This window comes from Somniosus microcephalus, chromosome 3 (assembly GCF_052327205.1).
Source record: "Somniosus microcephalus isolate GS21.2 chromosome 3, FLI_Smic_1.0, whole genome shotgun sequence".
Classification (NCBI taxonomy): Eukaryota; Metazoa; Chordata; class Chondrichthyes; order Squaliformes; family Somniosidae; genus Somniosus; species Somniosus microcephalus.
In genome coordinates this window covers 260,932,099-260,959,057 of record NC_140989.1, presented here as the reverse complement: position 1 = coordinate 260,959,057, position 26,959 = coordinate 260,932,099, and the positions used below count along the sequence as shown (strand labels likewise).

At 44.8% G+C, this 26,959-nt stretch overlaps 1 protein-coding gene across 1 annotated transcript in view; it reads right to left on the bottom strand.

Moving 5' to 3' along the window:
- LOC147121874 (complement factor H-like) overlaps positions 1-26,959 on the bottom strand; it is a 283,063-nt gene that overhangs the window by 40,048 nt on the left and 216,056 nt on the right. Inside the window, exons 10-12 of the mRNA XM_085982391.1 lie at positions 26,359-26,532; positions 16,978-17,151; positions 1,444-1,626 (exon numbers count right to left, since the gene is read on the bottom strand). Of these exons, the coding sequence (XP_085838517.1) occupies positions 1,444-1,626; positions 16,978-17,151; positions 26,359-26,532 (531 nt within the window). The remainder of the gene's footprint in view (positions 1-1,443; positions 1,627-16,977; positions 17,152-26,358; positions 26,533-26,959) is intronic.

Sequence of the window (26,959 nt, the reverse complement as noted above, 5' to 3'; positions counted from 1 at the left end):
AACCCTGCAGAAACCAAGAATAATGAAGTAAAGTATTGGGGGGGAGGGGGGAGGAAACCCAGAAATACAAAAATGGAGAACTGTCCAGCAAACCAACCAATGCACAGGTACATATTGGTACAGTAGTGTAGTGGTTATGGCACTGGATGAGTGAACATGAGGTAAAAACAGAAAATGCTGGAAATATTCAGCAGGTCAATGGGGTATGGTGTGTTTGCATGCTGTGGTCAAGAGGTTTGTGGCAATGCACACACGCACATATTTTATGGCAAGTTGTGCAGCTTGCTATGAAGCTCATGCAGAGTTTTTGGTATCTGCTTATCTGCCAAGCAAGAGCTCAAGCCCACGTTAGTCCATTGTCCAATGACCAACTAATGACAACAGCTATATAGCAATAAATTCACACTTCCAAAAGTAATAATGTTTAATTCATCTTAGTTTTAGCCAAAGTTCTCTCCTATCATTTGATGACCTTTCATATTGAAAGGCTTGTAGAACTCTTACACTCTCTGAGCTACTTCTGATATTGGAATGGGTTTTTTATGGAACTTTGCAGCACAGAAGGAGGTCCTTCAGCCCCTTGTGCCTGTGCCAGCTCTCTGAAAGAGCTATCCGATTAGCTCCATTCTTCTACCTTTCACCATGCCCTTTAAAATTTTTAGTTTATCAAGCATTTATTTACTTTCCTTTTAAAAACAATTATGGATCCTGCTTCCACCACTGTTTCTGATAGGACACTCCATGTCCTAATGTATATAAAAAAAACTTTCTCCCAACCTCTGCCTTTATTCTTGTGGTGATTATTTTAAATGTATGCCATCTAGTTTCCTGATTTACTTTATCATAACCACTCATAATTTTGAATGCCTTTATTCAATCTCCTTTAAACCTGGTTTGCTCCAATCAAAAGAGTTCCAATGTCTCAGGTTCCTCCTCATAACTAGAGCCTCTCATCCCTGGATTCATATTATGGAATTCTGGGCCTTCTCCATGGCATTGATGTCTTTCCTAAAGCCAGGAAGAGAAGAGAGGCGATGAGAAATCCTATTGTGGAGCGTGCATCTCTGGGTCTGCTGGGAGCAGGGGTTGAAGCTTAATGGGCCCACATTATAAAACAGCATAAACAAAAGCAAAATACTGCGGATGCAGGAAATCTGAAATAAAAACAGAAAATGCTGGAAACACTCAGCAGGTCAGGCAGCATCTGTAGAGAGAAAAACAGGGTTAACGTTTCAGGTCGATGACCCTTCATCAGAAACAACATATCTGACTCCCTGTGGGCACACCATAGGAGAGCTACTGGCTAAAAATAACTACGTTGAGGGAATGATTTCCACAGTTTTATGTTTATCGTGGAATTGTAAATGTGTGAATAATTTGCAAATGGCTGAAATATCCTTTTAATGATTGAGAGCTACAACAAATGCAAGAAAAAAAGTTTACCAATACAGTGTGGAGGTGCCGACCAATTCCCACCAGAACATATAACTTCACTTGCTCCTTCCATAACATAGTAATCCTGGCATCGATATGTTACTTTCTGACCATGCCTATACGGGTATGTCGTAATAGCAGTTGTGTCTCCATTCTTTATAGCAGGTGGACGACCACATTTTAGTGTTGGATCTAATGAATGGGATAAAAAAAAAACATTTATTTTTGTTAATTGTTTAATCTGTGTTGCAATTAAACAGAATAATGTTTCTTTTCAAAAAGGACTACCATTCATAGTTCTACTTAAGTAGCCATGAGAGTGGTGGTATTTTTCCAATTGGGATGTGATCAGCAGGTGGCCTGCTATGGGGCTACTTATACAGCGCTTGTGCTAAATATCTGAGGGGAAAGTGACCAGAAGACTGTAGCTGTAGTTCAGGATAGAAACAGTTAACTCTTATCTATTACAATGAGAATGAGCAATGAGAGGAAAGAATGCTTAATATGAGAGGGGTGGAAAAGAGTCGACCAATGAGGAAGAGTTAAATGAGTGAATGACAGGAGAGAAAATGCTGACCCTGTGCTGCCTCTCCCTCTAACTTAACCTCACTGTATGTATTTAACTTACTTATATATGTATAACCTACCTGTTGGGGCCGTTGCCCCTTTAACTTACCTTTTAGGGCCATTGCCCCTTTAAGACGCGCCTTAGCGTGCTGACGTCACGTCACGTACAACGTAGCGTGCTGACGTCACGGCACGTACGACGTGACGTGCGTGAGGCGGCTGCCGGCCCGACTCGGCCTTCCAGAAAGGCTGCCGGCACAGCCCGGCCTAGCGTCTTCGGCCGCATCTACCAGCCGTCGGGAGCGACGCGATCTTCCGCTCCCGCGGCAAGCATCGGCTCAGCCTGGCCTCCCGCTCCCGACTTCGGCCTCCACGGCCAGAAACGCGACCACGCGCATCACGTGACGCCCCAAGCGCGGACAACGCTACCGAGCGTGATGAGGTCATCACGCTCCCCACAGGACTGCTACGTAGTCCTCGTGGAGTCCTCGCTGGGACACAGACCTACACCACGGTGCTCCTACAGCAGCACAGGCTCCGGGCAGTTGTATTGTCCCCATGCTTGAGTCTTGGAAATTGTTTGTCTGTAAGTATTTTAGAATGCTATGGATGATTAATGTGCACTGTATGTTGTAGAAAATGTTTAGTTGTAACTTTTCTCTGTCTAGCCGATTAACTAGTAGCTGTATTTTCATACACTATGTACAGGGCTAATTTAAAGAGAATGCCTCCCAGTTTACTAAATGTACTGTGTTGCTCAGGCGTACCTAAATCTGTGTATACATATCAGTTATGCGCCTGTATACTAATGTGTGCTTCCATTTCTGTGTTGTATTTCAGTTTTACAATTAGAATCGTTCAGTAAAGCGTTGCAAGAAAAGTCAAGCCTTGTGATTTTATTGGAAGATATCGAGTTGTTCGCTATCTGTCTAGCTCTGCATAGAAGCGCGTTGCGAGGGTAGAACAGACCCAGAAGAAGAGTGTAGGAATCTGAATTCAGAACTGGAGAAAACTGGTATAGGTTATAGGTGGAGAGCTAACATTGATAGGAACTAATGAATAATTCTAATGTATGTATTCTCATACTAACTCCAAATATGGGAACGCCCGAGGGGCTGTGAGTTTCTTATTCCAAAGAGTCTTGCAGCTACATGTGAAAAGATTCTTAGCAGAGCATTATAGCCAGGTGCCTAGCATGGTCGTTTCCTAGCACCCCGATGGGAATCTCTTCTGTAAGTAAATAGGCCAAACTTGCAAATGTTTTATGACTGAACTTCTAATAAAGTGCTAATTAGAGACACTCTCAGTGTTTGTGCTTTATTTGCAATTACACATTCCAACAGGGATGAAGAGAGTTTTTTTTTAAAGAAAGCATCACACCTTTTTATATAATACTTACAGGCAACATGTATCTAATGTCAATATATATTTTTTCTAGTTTTGGCCTGTTCTCTTTTGAAAGCACTAACTGTTGTTGGGGTATAGGCCTATAGTTGTTGCATGTTCTCCAGTATCTTGCTCAAGTGGTGACTCTTTGTGTGTAATTTTAATCTAACCTGCCTGGCAACAATCTGACCGGATTGGATCAGCCAACTGTTTTACACCTCATGTGATTTTGCCAAAAGTAAAATCGGGCAGGTTGTAAAACAGGAAGCCGAACTGATCCAGTGAATTTCCCACCAAGCGGATTAGGTTAAGAATTACCCCACTTCATGTATGATCCTACACAATGAGTGTTGGCAAGCTGTTTGACGATGCAGAACATCATAGCCAACTCTGGTGCTGTCTGCACGCAATGCCCACAAGTGTCCAAAAATCTTTTTGAGCAGATGCCCCTAAATTCTCAATGTTGATAAACCAGGCCTCACCCGCTAACTATTTCTTTGCTGTAGAAAATATCATCAGTCCTCCTCATAGCATCTGTAACATAGGAAAATATCCCAAGCTGCTTTACAAATCAGACAAAAAAAAGGATGCTGAGCCAAAGGAGGGGTGACTAAAAGCTTGGTCAAAGAGGTGGATTTTAAGGACGGCCTTAAAAGAAGCAAAGGGCGATGAAGAAGCAGTGAGGTTTAGGGAGGAAATTCCTCTTAGGGCCTACATGGCTGAAGGCACAGCCGTCAGCGGTGGGGTGAAGGAATGGGAGATGCGCAAGAGGCCTGAATTGGAGAAATGCAGAGCTCTCAGATGGTTGTAGGACTGGAGCAGGTTTCAGAGATAGCGAGGGGCAAGGCCATGTAGGAATTGGACCACAAGGATGAACATTTTAAATTGAGGTGGTGGTTGAAGGGGAGCCAATGTAGATTAGCGAGCATAGGGGTATTGGGTGAGTGGGACTTGATGCGGGTTAGCATATGGACAGCATAGTTTTGGGTGAACGGAAGTTTATGGAGGGTGGAGGGTGGGAGGCTGGACAGGAGAGCATCGGAATAGTCGAGTCTGGAAGTAACAAATGTAGCGATGAGGGTTTTGGCAGCAGATGGGTGGAAGAGGGCGATGTTATGGAGATGGAGGTAGGCGGTCTTTAGATGGAGAGGATATGGGGATGGAAGCTCAGCTTGTTGTCAAATAGAACGCTGAGATTGCGAACAGTCTCATTCAGCCTGAAACAATGCCCAGGGAGGGGCATGGAATCAGTAGGGAAGGGAGAATATACAATTGTGGCGATGACTTCAGTTTTCCCAATGTCTAACTGGAGGAAATTGTAGTTCATCCAGGACTCTTTCTTTCTTCCTCACCCGTGGTCAATCTCAATTTAATCCTCCATCTCAAATGTAATCTACTTCTGGCCCCGACTCCTCCACACCTGATCCCACCTGACCCAAAGCCCACCCTCAGTCCCCCGAGGTTCACTAGTCTTCTCTTCAAATCTCTATAAGTAAAGCTTTGGAAAGGAATCATTGAAAGAATTAGATTGAAAAATGCTAATTTGGGCCCAAAAGTTCAATCATCTCCAAAGTACTGGCACAGAGCGCAAATCAGTATTATGACTATTTATTTCATATTGGTAAATGCTCTTGCAATAGTAAATAACCTGAATATAGCGTAACATCTTGAACACAAATTAGTAATGAACTATTTTCCAGGTTCGACTCTCCTTTTGCTCATAGTAGTTAATACATAAATAAGAAAACATTTAAATTACAAGAGTTATAACTACTATAGAACGCTTGCCTAGGAACAGGAGTAGGCCATTCAGCTCCTCGAGCATGTTCTGCCATTCAGTGAGATCATGGCTGATCTGTATCCTAACTCCATCTATCTGCCTTGGCTCCATATCCATTTATACCCTTGGCTAACAAAAATCTACCAGCCTCTGATTTAAAATTATTAATTGAGCTAACATCTACTGCCTTTTGTGGGAGAGAGGTCCACACTTCTACCACCCTTTGCATGAAGAAGTGTTTCCTAACTTCTCTCCTGAATGGCCTGGCTCTGATTTTAACATTATGTCTCCTTGTCCGTGACTCCCCAACCAGCAGAAAAAAAGTTTCTCTCTATCTACCCTATCAATTCCTTTCAAAATCCCAGAAATCGCAATCAAATCACCTTCTATATGCCAGGGAATACAAGCCAAGTCTATGTAATCTCTCCTTGTAATCTAACCCTTGGTAATATTCTGGTGAATCTGCACTGCACTTCTTCCAAGGCCAAGCTATCCTTTCTAAGGTGTCATGCTCTGAACTGTACAGTACTCCAGATGTGGTCTAACCAGTGCTTTGTACAGCTGTAGCAAAGCTTCCTCCCCTTTATATTCTAGCCAACTAGTTATAAAGGCTAACATTCCATTAGCCTTTTTGATTTTTTTTGTACTTGACTGCTACATTTTACTGATCTGTATACATGGACCCCTAAATCTCTTTGGACCTCCAGTGTTCCTCGCTTTTCACCATTTAAATAATACTCAGATCTTTCCTCTTTTGGTCCAAAATGGATGACCCCACTCTTACCTGCATAGAAATCCATCTGCCACATTTTTGCTCACTCACTTAACCTTTCAATGTCTCTTTGTAATTTTATGCTCCTGTCTACACTACTTACTATACCACCAATCTTTGTGTCAGTGGCAAAGTTGGATATATGGCTCTGTATTGTGTTATCGAAATCATTAATAAATAGAATGAATAGTTGAGGCCCAGCACAGATCCTTGTGGGACACCACTCGTCACTTCCTTCCAATTCAAGTACATATCCATTATCCCTACTCTCTGTCTTCTACTGCCTAACCAATCTCCTAACCAGTTCAATAATTTACCTTCAATTCCATGAGCATTAATTTTAGCTAGCAGTCTCTTATGTGAAGCCTTCTGGAAGTCCATATAAACTACATCCATTGACATTCCCCTGTCTCCTAATTTAGTTACTTCCTCAAAAAATTCAATTAGGTTCAATTAAATCCAAAACTAGGGTCTTAAATCTAAACAAAGCAAACTACTCAGGTCTGGAACTCGCCTCTGCTGATGTCTGTGAGCCAGCTGCATTTAAGGGGCCCATGCAGCCTTGGTTCATTCTCTCATTTCTTGCTTCTTGATTGACTACTCTGCTGCCATGGCAACCTCAAGGGCGAAGGCCTCACCACGATTTGCTGATGACTCCCTTCATGCTCTTGTGGAGGGAGTCAGAGGTCAAAAGGAGGTACTCTTCCCATCCTCTGGGAGGAAGAAGCCACCACAGCAGACCAAAGCTGTGTGGCTACAAATTGCACAGGAGGTCAGCTCGACATCGATGTGCAGTCGAACCAGGGTGCAGTGCCGAAAAAGGTTCAATGAGCCGGTCCGCTCAGGGAAAGTGAGTATAACATCACCATATCCCTCAATCTGCTCCTCATCTCCTTTCATCATCAGCACTCTGCATTGTCAACCTACTCCTCCACATCCCACTTTACCCTTACATCCCTTGCACCCTTAACCATCCCTCTCTCTCTATGTACACAATCACTTCACTATTCGACTATGCTGCCCTCACACTCGCTATCACTGTTATGCAATGCCAACAACTAACAATGGCCAGGGAGGGCACTTGGTATTAGCACCTCACTCCATCTTTGTCTCCTTCTAAGCATCTATACTATGGCTTCTCTACACTCACTCCATCATTCTCACTCAAACTCCACTTGTCTCCCTCATTGCAGGAAAAGAGAGCCCACAATAAGAGGGAGAGGGCTAGGACAGGAGGAGGGCCACCTTCAATTGCCCATTTGACCAATGCTGAGGAGGCTGCCCTTGAAATAATCGGAGGTGATGAGGATCTGGAAGTGGGGGATGACCAGACGGGCACAGCAGAGCAAGCTGGTGGCAGAATAGATTTGCATCTCTCCCATTAACATTGCATGAGCGACTGATATGGCATCTGATGCTCATACATATTGACTTATGATGATCTGCACTATTCCAGGTGCATGCTACGTTAATATCACATGTGTAACTCGTGCCTTTACTTCCCCAAAGGACCATCAACAGCCCCCCTCCCCACTGTCCAGGAGGAAGAGCCAGAGCCAGAGGACTCCTCAGAGGAACCTGCAACCTCTGAGGGCGCAGCATCAGCAGAATTAAGCACACCCAGCACCAGCGCAGATACGTACACCTTGGTGGGACCTTCGGGAGATAAAGTAGTGTTACCACCTGGTGTATCATGGCTCACAAGTGAGCATCAGCAGATGATGGAGACAGGGACAGCAGTGGAGAGTCCTCGTCGGAGGCCGCAGAGCACTCCCAGCTCTGCTCAGCTCCATGTGGACCCTGTGCCTCCGGGTCCATCCAGAAAGAGAGCGGTGCTGGAACTCCAGGAACAGGTGCAGGAGTCTCTGGCAGGTTTTGTCTCCAGTGTTACTTTGAGTGTGGAGGGGATGGAAGAATCCAACTCTAACATGAGCAGTGCCTTTGTGGAGGCAATGGTGCATGAACGCACCACCACGGAAAGGATGGCAACCTCCATGGAAAGGCTGGCTATGGCCATGGAGGAAATAAGTCGCCAGAGTCAGGAAAACATGGTGAATGTTCAGAATAGACATCTCTGGAGGAGCGATGGGCAGCTATTGAGCAGAGAAACCAAAACTTTATGAAAGTCCTTTTGAGTAGGACTGCCAGTGCAGATATGGATCCTCATGGCCCCCCTGATGTGCAGCAAGGTTCTGTCAATCCACTTGCTAGCACTGAAGTGGGGCTGACCCATGAGAGGGATGTTGGTGGCAGGCAACAAGGAAGTAGGGGCTCCTCTCCAAGCACTCACACTCCCATGCCACTACGGAGCCGTCGGTCAGAGCCCCACCAGAGTCCTCACCCGACTGAGATGGGCGTCCCAGCCCCTGCAGAGATGCAGGAGGAGCAGACTGTTGCCAAGCCCTCACAGGCTCGCAAACCCAGAGGACGACCGCCAAAGGTGTCGAAGCAGGAGCAGCATGAAAGTAAGCAAGGTGCCTCCACATCTGCTGAAGCCACAGGGGAAGCACCACGTAGAAGCACGTGTAAGAGGAAGGTAAAGCACAATTAGTCACAAGGGTAGTCACTTGGGTGTTCTGTTCTGTTGTCTTTAATTTTTGACATTGTCATCCTTTTGTGAATAGATTAAACAGAAGTGATGGCAAACAGTTGAAGATCTGGCCTATGTGATCTCGGAAATGGAAGTTCCACATTGAGGGCTCAGGGCAACTTGCATTTGTAATGATGGTGGTCAGAGTGATAGGAACCCACAGGTTCTTGTACATTGTGTATGATGTGCTAAGAAGGTGCCTGCCACATTTGTTGATTTGTCTACTTAAGCAAATCTGGTAAAGATTAATGCATCCCTTGCATGACAGGCAGCAATATGCTCGCATGTTGATGGAACTGGCACATCCGCAAGGTCTTTCTCCTCCTCCTCCTCATCTGAGGAGGCTATGCGCTGGGCCATTTGTCCCTCAGGCAGCTGCAAGCCACGATGCTGCGCGATGTTGTGCAGTGACAGCAAACCACGACAATTCTGGAGACCTTGGCTGCTGAATACTGTAGGGCTCCACCTGATCTGTCAAGGCATCTGAATCGCATCTTCAGCAAGCCGATGATTTGCTCGATGATGGATCTGGTCGAAATGTGACTGACATTGTAGCTATCCTCAGCTTTGTTTGATGGCCTCCTCAACAGCGTCATCAGCCACGTCTTCAGGGGAAAGCCCTTGTCTCCAAGTAGCCACTCGGAAAGTTGGTTTGGCAGATTGAAGACTGCCACAGGATGAACGAGTCATGACAACTGCCAGGGTACTTCGCACAAACATGCAAAATGTCCTTCCTGTGGTTACACACCAGCTGGACGTTAACCCTTGTGGTTGACAAAAACAGCTGGTTTGTGATGGGGTGCCCTAAGGGCCACATGTGTGCAGTCTACGATGCCCTGCACCCTTGGCATGCCTGCCATATTTGCAAAGCCAACCGCATGTGCGGTTACACTTGCTTGATCCGTTGAGAAGTGGATGTAGTTGTGCGCCTTCGCAAAGAGGGCATTGGTTACCTGTGTGATGTAAGTGTGTGCTGCCGACTGGGAGATGCCGCTGATGAGCCCTGGAAGGACCCTGAAGCAAAAAAATTGAGGGCGGTGGTGACTTTGACAGCCACTGGTAAGGGGTGTCCACCCGCTCCTCTGGGCTCCAGGTGTTGGTGCAGCATTGCGCAGATGTCACCGACTACCTCTCACGACAGTCTCAGCCTCCTTTAGCACTGCTGCTCAGTCATGTTGAGGAAGGTCATCCTCGACTTGTAAATCCTGTGTTGGGGGTATCTCCTGTGGCGACGTGCATCCCTGCGCTGACGCCTTCTGCCCTGTGCACCATCAGGTGGCTGAGCAGGAGGTTGGCGCTCTTGCTATTGGTGCTGCTGTCGTGCCTGGTTGCGCTGCTGCCACGGCTGTTCCTTGTCCGAATCTGAGGACCAGGATGAAAGGAAATAAATGGTTCCCATGCTGCTGGTAGATATCTCCGTTGAAGAAACGCTCAGTCAATGTGGGGAGAGGGTGTTCCCAGGAGGTCACAGTGGAGATGGATCTCAGCTTCACCACTTCCAAGGTCAGTAGACCTGTAAAAAGTTTTCCATGACCTGAAAAAACAAGGTTCTGCCACCTGCAACTGATCCTTGTTGAAAGCTCCATTTTTATGCTGGCGCTGCAGCTGTCAGGAAGTCAGCCACTTGTCAACCTGCCACAATTAGCTGGCGTGGTTTGGGAATGGCATAGAACATGCAGAAAAAGTGCTAAAATGTGAAACGGCTGTCAAAATGGCATTATCCAGGCAGTTAACAAGCAGTTAACTGCCTTAAGGGACTATCCCACCGTTGGTGATGGGACCGAACAGGAGTCTGGGAGCCCGCCTTTGGCAAAGTTGCATGGAGTTGCGGGTTGACGGCAGGATTGGAACCCACCATCATTTTTTGCAGTTTTACCACCTGATCCGCCTCCAAACCCGCCCTCTGAGCACCGGTAAAATCACGAGCTTTGTGTCTGTCTTCACGTAAGAAGACGCAAAAAAACTTCCCGGAAATAGTGGAGAACCAAGGGTCTAGCGAGAATGAGGAACTAAAAGAAATTAGTATTAGTAAAAAAAAGTACTGGAGAAATTAATGGGACTGAAAGCCGATAAATCCCCTGGACCTGATGGCCTACATCCTAGGCTTTTGAAAGAGGTGACTACAGAGATAGTGGATGCATTGGTTGTCATTTTCCAAAATTCCATAGATTCTAGAATGGTTCCCGTGGATTGGAAGGTAGAAAATGTAATCCCACTATTTAAGAAAGGAGGGAGAGAGAAAACGGGGAACTACAGACGAGTTAGCCTGACATCAGTAGTAAGGAAGATACTAGAACCTATTATTAAGGACATGGTAACAGGGCACTTAGAAAATAATAATAGGATTGGGCAGAGACAACACGGATTTATGAAAGGGAAATCGTGTTTGACAAATCTATTAGAGTTTGTTGAGATTGTAACTAGCAGAATAGATAAAGGGAAACCAGTGGATGTGGTGTATTTGAATTTTCAGAAGGCATTCGATAAGGTGCCACACAAGAGGTTATTAAACAAAATTAGGGCTCATGGGATTGGGGGTAATATACCAGCATGGATTGAGGATTGGTTAACGGACAGAAAACAGAGAGTAGGAATAAACAGGTTATTTTCAGGTTGGCAGGCTGTAACTAGCGGGGTACCGCAAGGATCAGTGCTTGGGCCTCAGCTATTCACAATCTACATCAATGATTTGAATGAGGGGACCAAATGTAATATATCCTTGCTGATGATACAAAGCTGGGTGGAAATGTAAGTTGTGGGGAGGATGCAAGGAGGCTTCAAGGGAATGTAGGCAGGCTAAGTGAGTGGGCAAGAACATGGCAAATGGAATATAATGTGGAGAAATGTGAAGTTATCCACTTTGGTAGGAAAAATAGAAAAGCAGGTTATTTTTTAAATGGTGAGAAATTGGGAAATGTTGGTTTTCAGAGGGACCTGGGTGTCCTTGTACACAAATCACTGAAAGTTAACATGAGGATTTGAGTATAAGAGTAAAGACGTCTTACTGCAATTATATAGGGCCCTGGTGAGAACACACCTGGAGTATTGTGTACAGTTTTGGTCTCCTTACCTAAGGAAGGATATACTTGCCATAGAGGGAGTGCAACGAAGGTTCACCAGACTGATTCCTGGGATGGGGTGATTGTCCTATGAGGAGAGATTGAGTAGACTAGGCCTATATTCTCTAGAGTTTGGAAGAATGAGAGGTGATCTCATTGAAACATACACAATTCTTACAGGGCTTGACAGGGTAGATGCAGGGAGGATGTTTCCCCTGGCTGGGGAGTCTAGAACCAGGGCTCACAGTCTTAGAATAAGGGTCGGTCATTTGGGACTGAGATGAGGAGATATTTCTTCACTCAGAGGGTGGTTAATCTTTGGAATTCTCTACTCCAGAGGGCTGTGGAGGCTCAGTCATTGAGTATATTCAAGACAGAGATCGATAGATTTTTGAATATTAAGGGAATCAGGAGACATGGCGATACTGCAGGAAAGTGGAAATGAGGTAAAAGATCAGCCATGATCTCATTGAATGGCGGAGCAGGCTCGAAGGGTCAAATGGCCTACTCCTGCTCCTATTTCTTATGTTCTTTTGTTCTTATGTTAGACATGACCTATACTTTACAAATCCATGTTGGCTGTCTCTAATCAGCTCAAATTTTTCTAAGTGCTCAGCCATTCTCTCCTTAATTATAAATTCCAATAACTTCCCCAACAGATGTTAGACTAACAGGTCTATAATTGTCCAGTTTCTCTCTCCCATCTTTCTTAAATAATGGAGCTATATTTGCAAATCTAAAGGGGCAATTCCTGAATTGAGAGAGCTTTGGAAGGTTATGGCTAAAGCATCTGCAATTTCCTCACCTACTTCCTTTATTACCCTGGGGTGGAGACCATCAGGTCCTGCCGATTTGTCAGTCTTTAGTACAGTTATCTTTTCTAATAATTTTTTTTTTGTTTACATTAACTTTAGTGAGTTCCAGTCATTGATTCATTACTAATTTCCCTGGAATGTCAGGTATATTATCCTCTTCCTCTACTGTGAAGACTGACACAAAGTAATTATTCAACAAGTTTGCCATTTCCATATTTTCATTTACAATATTACCCGTATCTGTGTTTAAAGGGCCCACATTACCATTGACTACCCTTTTTCTTCTAATATAATTGCAAAAACTGTGTGTTAATCTTGATATCCCTCAAGTTTCTTTTTGTATTTCTTTTTGGAGCTCTTACTATCTTTTTTTTGTCTTCCTTTACTGTTTATCTTTATATTTCTCCCAGTCCCCTGGAGCTACACTATTCTTTGGATTTTATATGCTCTTTTTATGTTATCTCTCACCTCTTTTGTCAGCCATGGCTGCTTTATTTGATATGTAGAGCTCGTCCCCTTAGGGGTATGCACTGGCTCTGTATTAAGCTAAATTCCTTTTTGAATATCTTCCACTGTTACATAGATTATACAACACGGAAACAGGCCATTTGGACCAACTAGCCTGTGCTGGTGTTTATACTCCATGAGTCTCCTTCCATTTCATCTACCCCATCTCAGCCTTTCAGCCTATCTTTCTATTCCCTTTTCTCTCATGTACTCATCTAGTTTCCTTTTGGAAGTATCTAAGCTATTTGACTCAGTCACTTCCTGTGGTAGCGAGTTCCACATTTTAATCACTTTGAGTAAATACATTTCTCTTTATTTCGCTATTGTATTTATTAGTAACTATCTTGTATTTATGGCCCCAAGTTTTGGATTCTCCCACAAGTGGAAACATTCTCTCCACATTTACCCTTTTCAACCCATTCATAATTTTAAGACCTCAATAGGTCTTTTAAAAGATCTCAAGCCACCTCAAAGTCTTCTCTTTTCTAAATATAAAAGCCCCAGCCTGTTCAATCTTTCCCAATAGCTGTAATCTCTCAGATCTGGTACCAACCTTGTAAATATTTTTTGCACTTTCTCCAGTGCTTCTATGTCCTTTGTTTGTATGGTGACCAGAACAATACTCTAAGTGTGGTCTGACCAGGTTCTCTACAGGTTTAACATAGCTTCACGGCTTTTGAATTCTATCCATCTAGAAATAAAACCAAGTGCTTTGTTAGCATTTTTAATAGCGTTGCTGGCCTGTGATATTGCTTTTAATGATTTGTTCACCTGTATCCCTAGACCCCTTTGCTCTTCTACCCCATTCAGTTCCTTATTTTCTAAGGTCTAGGTGATGTTTCTGTTTTCCCTACTAAAGTGCATCAACTCACATTTATCTATTTTAAAGTTAATTTGCCACTTAACTGTTCAATCTGCAAGTTTTCTAATGTCTTCTGCTATTATGTTGCATTCTTCCTCAGTGTTAGCTATAACCCCCACCTTGGTATCATCTGCAAATTTTGATCTGGAGTTAATTGTCCCTAAGTCCAAATCATAAATGCAAATTATGAATAATAATAATCCTTGTGGAATTACCTTCTTCCAATCTGAATAACGACACTTCACTCCTACACTCTGCTTGCTCTTTTTTTAGCGAATATGCTATCCATTCAGCTCTTTGTCCTGACTCCACATACTCTAATCTTTGTCATGTGGTACCTTATCGAAGGCCTTTTGAAAATCCAAGTATATGACATCTACTACATTACCCTGGTCTACTCTTTCTGTTACCACTTCAAAGTAATTCTATCAGGTTATTTAAAGATGGCTTAGCCTTTTGGAATCTATGCTGACTTTTTTAAATTATATTTATCGCCTTTTAGTTTTGTTAGTTTGTCAATTATTTTCTCCCTTTCTATCCCAACTGTATTAATTTTCTTTATAAGCTCTTTCTCTAGTATCTTCTTTAGTAAAAACTGAGGCAAATTAGTTATTCAATACTTCTGCCATTTTCTGTTATTACCTGTGAGATTATCTTGCTCATCCTTTAGTGTAGTTATACCTGATAACAGTTTTGACCAGTTTGCTGTCATCTGTTTCAGTCACATCCTGTTAAAGTTAGCCTTACCAAAATCTAGAATCATAGGGAGTGATTTTGTGAATGGACACGAGTTGGAGGTGGGACTGCTGCTTGTTGGGTTTCAGTCCCGCCTCCATCGAGTTGTGGCCAACCCACGCTAATTTCCCTTGATTGACCTTGTTAAGCCTGCCCAACGGGCTTAGCAGGCCAATTAAGGGAAAGCCAGTTGCAGAGCACGTCAACGTATGATGTGTCATCTATCAAAAATTTTGTGAAGCTGTCAAACAATGACAATCTCTGCAGTTTGATGAGGTCTTGCATATAAGACCGCATCAACCTTCTTTCTTTTACAGAATTGAGATGTTTGTTGCATCTGAGAATGCAATGGACACCTCTCATCTGCAACACGGAGGTGCGAGACTCTCTGTATAGAAGTCGACTGAAGCCTGCAGGAAGAAACAAAGGTAAGTACACTTTTAAAAACACTTAGGGGGAGAAATTCGGTATCACCCCGTTTGGGGCGCAATTATCGGCCGGGCGCAAAGTTTAGCGCCTGGCGCCAATTATCACCTCCGACTGCAAACTTGGCTTCTATCACCCTGGAGGTGATTGGAGCGCTAAATCAGGTGCTTCACACCTCTCTTAAGGCGCTAATGCCGAGGAGCAAGGCACTAACGCCGAGCGCTGGCGAAGCTCATGTGATGTCAGTCAGCAATGGAACACAGACACACTGGCGCCGGCCAGTTCTTAAAGGGGAGGGTTGGTCTTGCTCGCCATCCACACCCTCCTCATTGCAGCCTTGAATTTCAGCCTGGAGCGACCTGTACATCAATTCTGCTGGAAAGAACAATGGAGAGGCCCAGGGAAAGAGCCCAGAGTGCAGTCCCCATAGTCTCTTCTAAATCGATGCAAGGAAGGTCAAATCAAAATGAACCTGCAAAGTGCAGCTCAGCACCCAAAACTCCTTCACACAGTGTAGAATTTCTCCAGAAGTCTCTCTCTCTCTCAGAATGTGTGGTGCAAAAATGTTGCCGACAAAAAAAGTCAGGAACCGTTGGCCTTAAATAGCGCTCCCCCAGTCCCTTCCTGACTGCAAAACGTTCCCATCAACCTATCATTGCTAGCGGCAGGCGGTAAGGCAGGGGGCGCCACTCAATATCCAGTCCGGGGTGCTACTGGGGCGTTGCACACTCAACTGACGTCACGATCTGCGGGTGCAGGAGATTGTGGCGGTAGTGTTTAGCGCCGCCGCAAAATGTCTGGTCAATTTCACGAGCGGCGCAAACATCGCCGTGCCCGGGCGCTCGTTGCTTTGTGCCCCGTTAGCGTCCTTTTAGGGCGCTAACAGGAGGCACAAAGCAACTGAATTTTTCCCTCTTAGGACTTACCTCAGATACTGACCTCTACACTCTTGCACCCATCACTTACCTTCTCACCACACCTTTGCACCCCCCCGACCCTCTCAGACTCAGTAATCGTCTCGCTGAGCTGGCGGGTTTTGGTGCCATCAGGAAGCCCGCATTTGTGAGGGCAAAAACGGGATAATCATATTTTCTGCCTGTTAACTACCTGTCCTGCCTCCAAGGAGACGGGACCCGGCGTGGGACGGTAACCCGCCTCCTGGGAAGATGGCATGGAGGCGGGTTGGGGACGGGTTTGCCACCCGACCCAAATTCTGCCATTTTCCCGGCAGTCCCGCCTCCATACCCCGCCTCCTCGGGGCTGAGAAAATCGCCCCAATAGTAACTGTGCTAAGTTTCTCCTTTTTAAACCTAAAATTAAATTTGATCATATTATGATCACTGTTAGTTAATAATCTAACAGTAAGGGAACATTTATCTAAGTCTGTCTCCTTACTCATTACTAAATCTAGTATGGCCTGCCCTCTTGTTGGTTCTAGAACATATTGCTCCAGAACACTATCTTGAATGCATTCAAGAAATTCACTACCATGCTGACTTGAGCTACTCTGCTCTTCCCAATCTGTATGAAAATTAAAGTCTCCCATTAAAATCAACTTTGCTTTTTCTACAAGCCTCTCTAATTTCTGAAATAATATATTCTGCCACTTCATTGTTGCAATCAGGAGGCCTGTATACAACTCCCATTACAGTTTTAAGTCCTTGCTTATTCATCAATTCTAAACATAGAGTCTATGCTGATTGCTTTCTCTTACCTATGTCTTTTCTTACTAATGTTGTAATAGTATATTTAATCAATAAGGCTACCCCTCCTCCTCTTCCAGTTTCCCTATCCTTTCTAACGACCTTATAACATGGAATATTTAACTGCCAATCATGACCAGCTTGCAGCCATGTCTCTGTAATGGCCCCCATGTCATACCCTCTAAGCTGTATTTGAACTTCTAATTCACTCAATTTATTTCTCTCATTACTCTTATTTTGGCAAGAGACTCTAGCCTGACCTTCTCACACCGTTTAACTTACAAGTTTCTTATTTGTCACTCCCGCTATAACTACTTTAGTTATTTTAGTATTTCCTTCACCTGGAGGATGATTGCATGTTGGTGCTGGTGACCAATTCCCATTAATGCAAGTTACTTCACTTGATCCTTCCATCTCGTATCCATCTTTACATCTAAAAAGTACTCTGCGGTTGTTCTCATCACTAATGAGAGCATTGTTTACTTCCGGTGGAACCATACACTCTGAATTCACATCTGGAAAACATAAAAACATTTTGAAATATTCCTCCAAAATAGGCAGCTGTTCACGTTACATGTACCATGACTAGGATAGTGTGCCATACGATTAACAATTACCCCTAATTATGGCATAAACAACTGTAGATCGTGCAGAAATAATGAAGTCTCAGGCCCTAAAAATGATTCGGGAGAGATTTTTGAACTGAATTTTCAACCCAAGTACAGAGGGGAGTGACTTGCTGTGATTAACATGGGCAGCAGCCAATTAGAATGACTCCAATAATATAAACATAGCTAGGTTTAAATCACGTGGTGGAAACAAAACAAGCATAGGTTTTCAAGCTTAGACTAAAAAGAAAATAATCAAACAATTTTTATTTTATTTTCTGTTAACAAAGAAACCGCAGTCGCAGATGTTGCTAATGACTGGTCTTGCCTGGTTTGTGAGCAGTTCAGATGAGAGCATTTGTTAATAATTGAAATTTCAGATCTGCCTGAACTAAAGCTTTGAGAAGTCAATCTACAGACTGAGGGGGCATAACTTTATTCCAACTCAGTAATCTACTAATGGACATTGGGAAATTCTGCAAACTGCTCAGAATGCACACATCATAAAATCATAGAATAATACAGCACAGAAGGAAGCCATTCGGCCCATCGTGCCTGTGTCGGCTCTTTGGGAGAGCTATCCAATTAGTCCCACTCCCCTGCTTTCTCCCCATAGTCCTGTAAATTTGTTTCCTTCAACTATTTATCCAATTCTCTTTTGAAAGTTACTATTGAATCTGCTTCCACCACCCTTTCAGGCAGTGCATTCCAGATCACAACAACTCGCTGTGTAAAAAAAAATGTCTCATGTCGCCTCTGGTTCTTTTGCCAATGGCCTTATATCTGTGTCCTCTGGTTGCTGACCCTTCTGCCACTGGAAACAGTTTTCCCTTATTTACTCTATTAAAACCATTCATGATATTGGTCACCTCTATTAAACCTTCCTTTAACCTTCTTTGCTCTAAGGAGAACAACCCCAGCTTCTCTAGTCTGTCCACATAACTGAAGTTCCTCATCACTGGTACCGTTCTTCTAAATCTCCTCTGTACCCTCTCCAAGGCCTTGCCATCCTTCCTAAAGTGTGTTGCCCAGAATTGGACACAATACTCCAGCTGAGGCCGAACAAGTGTTTTATAAAGGTTTAGTATAACCTCCTTGCTTTTGTAATCTATTTCTCTATTAATAAAGCCAAGAATCCTATATACTTTTTTAGCTGCCTTCTCAAATTTGTCCTGCTACCTTCAAAGATTTGTGCACATACACCCCCAGGTCTCTCTCTGTTCCTGCAGCCCCTATAAAATTGTACCATTTAGTTCATAATGCCTCTCCTTATTCTTCCTACCAAAATGAATCACTTCACACTTCTCTGCCTTAAATTTCATCTGTCATGTGCCTGCCTATTTCACCAGCCTGCTTATGTCCTTCTGAAGTCTGTTACTATGCTCATTGTTTACTACATTTCTGCATTTTTTATTATCCGCAAATTTGAAGTTATGCCATGTATACCCAAGTCCACGTCATTAATATATATCAAGAAGAGCAATGTTCCTAATAACAACTCCTGGGAACACCACTTTATAATTCCCTCCAGTCTGAAAAACAACCGTTCACCACTATTCTCTGCATTCTGCCTCTTAGCCAATTTTGTATCCATGCTGCCACTCCCCCTTTAATCCCATTTAATTTTGCTAATAAGTCTATTATGTGGTATTTTGTCAAATGTCTTTTGAAAGTCCATATACACAACATCAACCTCACTACCCTCATCAACCCTCCAAGTTATTTCATCAAAGATGTGTTTGGAACCTCTCAACTGTACCAAGGAAAAATACCCAGTCCAAGACCAGACTTTTGAGACCGGCTGAGTCCATGCATTAAAAATTTAAAGGAGAACAATAATAGACAGAAATTATAATTCAGTGGAGAAGTTGAATCAATGTTACTGCTTGATTTTCTTCTTAGTATTTGGGCACCGCTGGCAAGTCTGGCATTTATTGCCCATTCCAAGTTTCCCTTGAGAAGGTGGTGCTAGTGCTTCTTCTTGAACCACTGCAGTCTGTGCAGTCCCACAATGCTGTTGGGTAGGGAGTTCTATCACGTTGACCCAGCGACGATGAACGAATGGCAACATATGCCCAAGTCAGGATAATGTGTGACTTGGAAGGAAACGTAGAGGTGATAATGTTCCCACACGCCTGCTGCCCTCGTCTCGCTAGGTGTTGGTGGTCATGGGTTTGGGAGGTGCTGCTGAAAAAGCCATGGCAAGTTGCTGCAGTGCATCTTGCAGATGGTACACACTGCAGACACTGTCGCCAGTGGTGGAGGGGTGGATGTTTAGGCACCAATAAAGCAGACTTCATTTTCCTGAATGGTGTTAAGCTTCTTGACTGTTATTGCAACAGCAACCATCCATGCAAGTGGAGAGTATTCAATTACACTCCTGACTTGTGCCTTGTAGGTGGTGGAAAGGCTTTGGGGTGTCGGGAGGTGAGTCACTCATTGCAGAATAATCAGGCTCTAACCTGCTCTAAGAGTTGGTTGGTGAGTTTTGGGTCAATGGTGACTAGGGTTCCGAAGGGGTGGAAAATTTCTGGTAAATTTCCTGTAAATTTCCGGAAATTTTCCACGGGAAGTTTAGTTTGGGAATTTTGCCCAAAAAAGCACATGTTTTTTGGGTTTTTTTTTGTATTTCTTTCATTTGTTTTCCACAGGTCCTCTCTTAAAATTACTAACAGAGATGGAATCTTAATTATTAAGGAATTTCTTAATCAATATATGTATATCTTCTTACTTGGCTTGTTTTAATAATTACAAGTTTTGTGTGTGACTGTGAACAATTGTGTCCTGATTGGTTGGATGAGTGATTAGCTCCCTCTATTGGTGATGTAGCATTGTGCATGCACAGGTCATGCTTCCATCACATGGAGCATCAGGAAAAATTTACTCACCCTGTCGCAATCGCGCTGATCGACCATAGTTCGACACAGAGACGAATGCCCTTTATTTCTCTGCATAGAACAATGCCACATTTACTGTCGGATGTGTGGAAGCATTTTACCCCAGGCATTAAAGATGGAAAGACTGTGTACATGGGCAAACACTGTACAGAGCCATATGTAAAGAATGCCACAAAGATTCAGCAGCATTTATCCAAATGCAACAACTTCACTCAAAGCTCACAGCAGTCAGCCCAGAGTTCCTTTGCTTCCATTCAAGAAGATGATGGTTCACATTCAGCATCAGGCTCCTTATCATCAGCAACTCCTGGCCCAGTTGGAAGGTTCTTTGATACAATAGATAACCATAGCCAGAAGAATGCAGATGAGTGCCTTACTCAAGCTGTATATGTGACAGGCTCACCCCTCATGCTCACAGCCAATGTGTACTGGAAGAGATTTTTCAATATTATTCACCCTGCATACTGTTCTCCCACCAGACACGCTTTGTCTACTTATTTGCTGGAGGCTGAGTATAACAGAGTCTAAGGAAAGCTCAAAGAAACAATAGAGCTGGCGGACTGTGTTGCAGTTATCGCAGATGGGTGGTCAAATGTACGAGGGGAGGGCATCATAAACTACATCGTCTCCACTCCTCTCCCAGTGATCTTCAAGAGCACAGACACGAAGGACAACAGACACACAGGCACATACATTGCTGATGAGCTGAAAGTGGTCATCAACGACCTAGGATCACAAAAGGTCTTTGCAGTAGGTACTGACAATGCTGCGAATATGAAGGCTGTTTGGGCTCAAGTGGAGGAGGCCTACCCTCATATTATGTCTATTGGGTGCACAACTCATGGGCTCAACCTGCTCCTCAAGGACATCATGGGTTTGAGAACCATGGAAACACTGTACAGGAGAGCCAAGCAAGTTGGTAAGTATGTCAGGGGAAAACAGGTAGTTGCAGCAACCTACAACACCAAGCAAATGACAAAGAACAAGAGTACCACACTGAAGCTGCCCAGCAACACTATGGGTTGGCGTTGTCATAATGTACAACAGCCTTCTGGAGGATAAGGAGTCGCTGCAAGAAATGGCAATATCCCAGTCTGGGGATATGGAAACCACCATCAAGAAAATACTGCTGGGTGATGTGTTTTGAGAGAGAGTGGTTAGCAGCCTTAAACTACTCTCACCAGTAGCATCTGCAATTGCTCAGATTGAAGGAGATGATGCTGTCTTGTCAGATGTTCTCAGGCTTTTTGCTGATTTAAAAGAACAAATCAGCATTGCCCTACCCACATCCCTGCTGCTCAGAGCAGAGGAGAAGGCAATTGTTCAATTCATACAGACGCGTCAAGAATTTTGTGTCAAGCCGATTCATGCTGCAGCATACATGCTGGACCCAAACCATGTTGAGAGACCAATACTTTCTGGAGAACAGATCAACAGCACTTACAGTGTGATTTCTACCCTCTCACGCCACCTCAATCTGGACATGGGCAAAGTTCTGGGAAGTCTGGCAAAGTTCTCTACCAAGCAAGGTCTTTGGATGGGGATGGGATATGGGAATCATGCAAGCATATCAGTGCACATACCTGGTGGAAGGGGCTTTGTGCATCTGAGGCCCTGTCACCCATTGCATCGGTGATACTCCAAATCCCACCTTCATCAGCGGCCTCTGAATGAAACTGGTCACTTTTTGGGAATATGCATACAAAGGTGCGCAACAGGCTGACTAACAAGACAGTGGAGAAACTGGTGGCTATCCGGGCTTCCTACAACTTATTTAGCCAGATACAGAAGTGTCCACCACACAGCTAGAGAGTGACACAGAGGAGGAAATTGATACGTCAGAGCCAGAGTCAGAGAATTAGGAGAAGCAATGATGAGTAGAAGACTGAGAAGACTCATGAGTAGAAGACTCAAAGGGACAAAATAAGGACAAATTACAGGCTAAATAAGCTGACGCTCTTTTTATTTTATTTTAGATGGGTCTTCTTGGATTCTCAAAATTCCCACATTTCCCAAGTTATTAAATAAGGGACCCTGAAGGACAAGTTATTCAACAAAAGACCCTGAAGGACAAGTTATTAAATAATGGAACCCTGAAGGACAATGGCTTTTGGACTTTATGGCAAAGACCTGCAAGGTTAAAAGCAGGGCCTTGCACAGCATGTCAAGTTCAAAACTCAAACTTGACATGTCCGGGCCTGTGGGAGACAGCTTTGAGTTGTTATTTCAAACCAGACAGCTAAAGGAGACAGAACACGCATTCTTCCCTTTAAAACAAGTCAACTCAGGAAGAGACTTAGGCCTAGAAATTCGGTGGGCTGCGCCACCAGTTAGCGCCCAAAGAGGGCACTTAGTGGTTTTAGCGCCACTGGCCACGCCTCCCATCAAATTTAGCAGGGCGCTAATGGCGGCATTAGCCTGTAGCGCTGCATCGCCACCGATGACGTCATCGGTGTGCGCAGCGCCCCGCTACCGTCCCGCTCGCAATATTTAGTCGCGCCCCCCGTGGTCACACCGGCCGCAATTTGCGACCGGTTCAGGGGGGCCTACCTGCGGCGGTAGTGGCGCTAATTAAAGGGGAGGTGCGGGGCGGCCATTTTTTTTGCTGGCCGCCTGCCAGCACTTCCTCGCGCTGCCATCCCCGGCCTCCTGAGCCCCCACCCCGGGCAGTGCCGGCTGTGTCCCAAGAACCCGGTACTTCTCCTCGGTGCCGGGCTCTTTTGCCAGCACTCGCAATCTCTGACCGCGCTGGTGCAGGCCCCTCCCCTTTAAGAAGGGGAGGAAGGCCTGCAGTACCGCAGCGCACCATGCCGCAGCGTATGGCACTGCGGCACGCTGCACTGCGATATTCAGTTGCAGCACCCCAAGAGGGATGCGGGGTGCCTCAAGCAGCGCCCCGCTTCTGTTTGGGGTGCTGAAACTGAATATCGGGATGGCGCAAGCAGCTCCATCCGGAGCGGTAATTCCGGCGCCCAGGCGAGCTTGGCGCCACCGAATTTCTAGGCCTTAATCTTGCACAAACTTAAAACCCATCAAGACTATGCATATATAATCGCCTACAGTTCGAACTAGCTACCAAGCCAGGAAGACACCAATTTACATTATGCATAAACAAACACCAAGACATTAAAAACCATTTAACAACGGGACAACCGCCCAAAAACCAGTTAAGGTGAACGACTATAATCACCTTAACAAGCCCATCAAAAACCAGACAAAGAACTAAACCTGATTTGGCGCGCAGATAACAAACTCAAAAACAGTATAATTGTAGGCCCACCGGTAACCAACAGCAGGCAGGCAGACGCTCGGACACACACAGAAGCAGATGGGCACTCGCAGAAGCCTTCAGGCCACAAGGGCATCCAACCGGAAGGCTCACGGAACATCACGGCAAGGAGGCACGGTGGGGCAGGCTCGACCGAAGACGACTAGGCCGCAACCGCAGCCTTACACAGAGACCGACCACGAGCACCGCGGTAACAAAGGGCCGGGTAAACCATACCATCAGATCATTATCACTGCACAGGTAATGATCTAGGCCACCGCGACCAAGCCGACGCCGAAGAGCGCCAACTGAACCCCAACCACAACAAAACTCGACGACCAGACCACCACCAGAAGAACAAAACCCGAAGTTTTCCACTCTACAAGCTAAAGTACCCAACAAAAACTTTATTCCCTATTTCGAACGAAGGAAAGAAGGTACTTACCCAGACAAATCCACAACCGCGCCCTTACCGCATCTGCGGACTCCACCTAACTGAAAAATCTTCGCAGATTGTAAGACTGGGACCACGTGGCGACGGCAGGCCCCAAAGGACACAAAGAGCAAACCCCAAAAGTGCAACTGGCTTAACTGACAGGATTCAAACTGTCAAGAAACCCCTATTGGTGAGCATAATCCCTGGCTCTTGTAGTACAATTTAGTTAGACATTGGGGGTGGGACAAGGGTAGGGGGATTATTAATGTGATTTTCCCTCGTTGTGCCGTGTGTTCCCCATTCTTAATTAAGTGTACTCTTGAATGTCTGTAACTACTCCAGTAATTTAAGTGTGTAATTTTATTGTGACTCTAAATAAAATACAGCTTTCTTGCACCAAACCAGTTGTCTTCTCCAATTTTGTATCGCCGCCTGTACCTAAGCCCGGTGTCTAGAACCCAGGGGTGTGGGAGCGATTCAAACCGCTCAAAACCAGTCAGAGCAAAGCTGACTCCACACACCACCCCGTACAGTCTTTTTTGTGAGGGTTCAATAAAGTTCAAAATGATAACCTAAATAAAGTTTTGAAAGCCTGTTTTTATTTGTATGGAACAGTATGTCTATTTTGATGACAAAGATAATATAAGGGTCAGAGACAAAAACCATCAGTGTGCAAAAAAACTCAAAATTCCCATAAATTGCCAAAATTCCCATAAATTCCCATGGAAAGTTTCCTCTTTTAAAAATTCCCAGAATTTTGCTACCCTAATGGTGACCCCCCCAGGTTGTTGATGGTGTGGGACTCGATTATGGTAATGCCATTAAATGTCAAGGGGAGGTAGTTATTCTCTCTCTTGTTGGAGATGGTCATTGCCTAACACTTGTGAGGGGCAAATATTACTTTCCACTTATCAGATGATAGTTGGGCCTAGGATGCTACCCTGAGGAACTCCTGCAGCGATGTTCTGGGGCTGAGATGATTCACCTCGAACAACCACAACTATCTTCCTTTGTGTTAGGTATGACTCTAGCAACTGGAAAGTTTTCCCTCGGATCACCACTGACGAATACTGGAGGGCTCCTCCTGAGCGGTCAAGGCAGCGGAACCATTGCATGGGCATCCCAATGGTCTGCTCAATGATGTTCCTGGTGGCAGGGTGGCTCTCATTATATGAGTACTGGGCAGAAGTGTTGGGGTTGTGGAGGGGAGTCATGAGCCAGGTGGAGAGGGATAGCCCTTGTCACCAAGCAGCCAGTCACGAGCTTGACTTGGTGGCTGGAAGAGTGCTGGCACACCGGTCTAGCACAGGATGAAAGCATCATGGCTGCTTCCAGGATAGTGGGCATTGACATTGAGGATTAGCTGTGTGTGGTCGCACACCAACTGCACATTAAGTGAGTGGTAGGTCTTTGCGGTTACAGAAGATCTCAGGATTGTTATGTGGTGCCCGTAAAGCCATGTGGGTGCAGTCAATGGCGCCCTGCGCCATGGGGAATCCCGCTATCCTGGCAAAGCCACATGCGAGCTCGTCCTGCTTCTCTCTGGTGATGGGGAAGGAAATGTAGTCCCTTCTCCTACTGTAGAGAGCCTCTGTGACCTCCTGGATGCAGCGACGGACGGCGAACTGCGAGATGTTAGCTATGTCTCCTGTTGCAGACTAGAAGGATCTGCTGGTGAAGAAATTGAGGGCGATGATGACCTTGACTGCCACTAAGAGTCCTGGTCACCCTAATCTGAGACTGGAGGGCTGGTTGCTGGAGCTGGCAAAATTCTGTGACCACCTCTTTGATGAAGCGGAACCTCCTCACCTAATTGGAGGTAGGAGAAGTGCTCTCGGAATATCCTTGGAGGGTAAGGCCCCCTTGTTGCGAGCCCTGATGGCCCTCCTCCTCCCTCTGGCCACATGTTCCGATCTTTCTCACTGCCTCCGCTCCCTCTGCTGCAAATCCTGGAGGGCAAGGTCGACTGCCAGCACAGCCCCCATTAATGTAGCCAAGTGCGCCAGTTTAATTTTTTAAAGAATAAATGTAGCCACTTTTTAGTTGCCACAACACTCCTGATACTAAATAATCTTGAATTTACGGAATGAGACTGTTGCACTATGTGAAACTGACAAGAAAGCACTGAAACTCCACTAACCTACAGCTGTGACTCATTACTGATGATCCCTTTAAATAACATCCCTGGAGCTGGCTTCCTGCTGCTTCACGCCAGCTCTCCCTGTCACTGTTTACTCCAGGCACTAAGGTAGGTGGCGACAATCAATTTTGTCGATTGGGAAGCCAGTGAGCATTGCACGCTCACTCATGTCACGATTCACCCAGAGTTGAGGCTCCCGGCGATAACTGCTAGCGGCAGCGCTGTGGGGGTGGGGAAGGATTTGGGGAGGAGCAGCATTGGATTTGCCTCGCCGCAGCGATAATGCTCTAATGCCCCATTAGCACAATCTGCTGGCGCTAAAGTACTGAATTTTACCCCCTTGGTATCTGAAGAATAAAAAACTTGTGCTTACCATTGCAAATAGGTAACTCTAGCCATCCTTTGGAATCACATTGCACATGATAATTTCCATAAAGCTCATAACCATGATCACACGAATACCTCAACCACTGTCCTTCATTATATCTCTCTCGATCAGGAATAAATCCCCCATTTCTTATTTCTGGTGGCTTTTCACATCCAGTTTCTGTAAAGTAAATGTTTGGATCAAGCTTGGATATTAATAAATTGGATTAGTTTTACACAGAGTACAACTAGAACTTAATAGCTGATTGCGGTCAGTCCAAATGATAGTATTTACCTCTATGTCCCTTTATATTTCCATTGAATAGTTGTTCATATCCCATCTTAAGCCACATCCCACTTTCTGCCAGGTTATCACTTACCTCTAACTGTGTGCTCTCACTCACTGCTTCCATCAGTTTTCAACTAAGCAGCTTGCAGGTATACTGCACCACAACATTAGCAGAGTTTTGCAGATTTCAGCTCATAATAGCCCTGAGGAGGGGGCTCAGCAGCTTTATAGCATCTGCAGCCTGATTGGCTCATCAGTTGTGCATGCGTTACGATGACTCTGATCTCACTTCAGTACTTCATTGGCTGTGAAGTGCTTT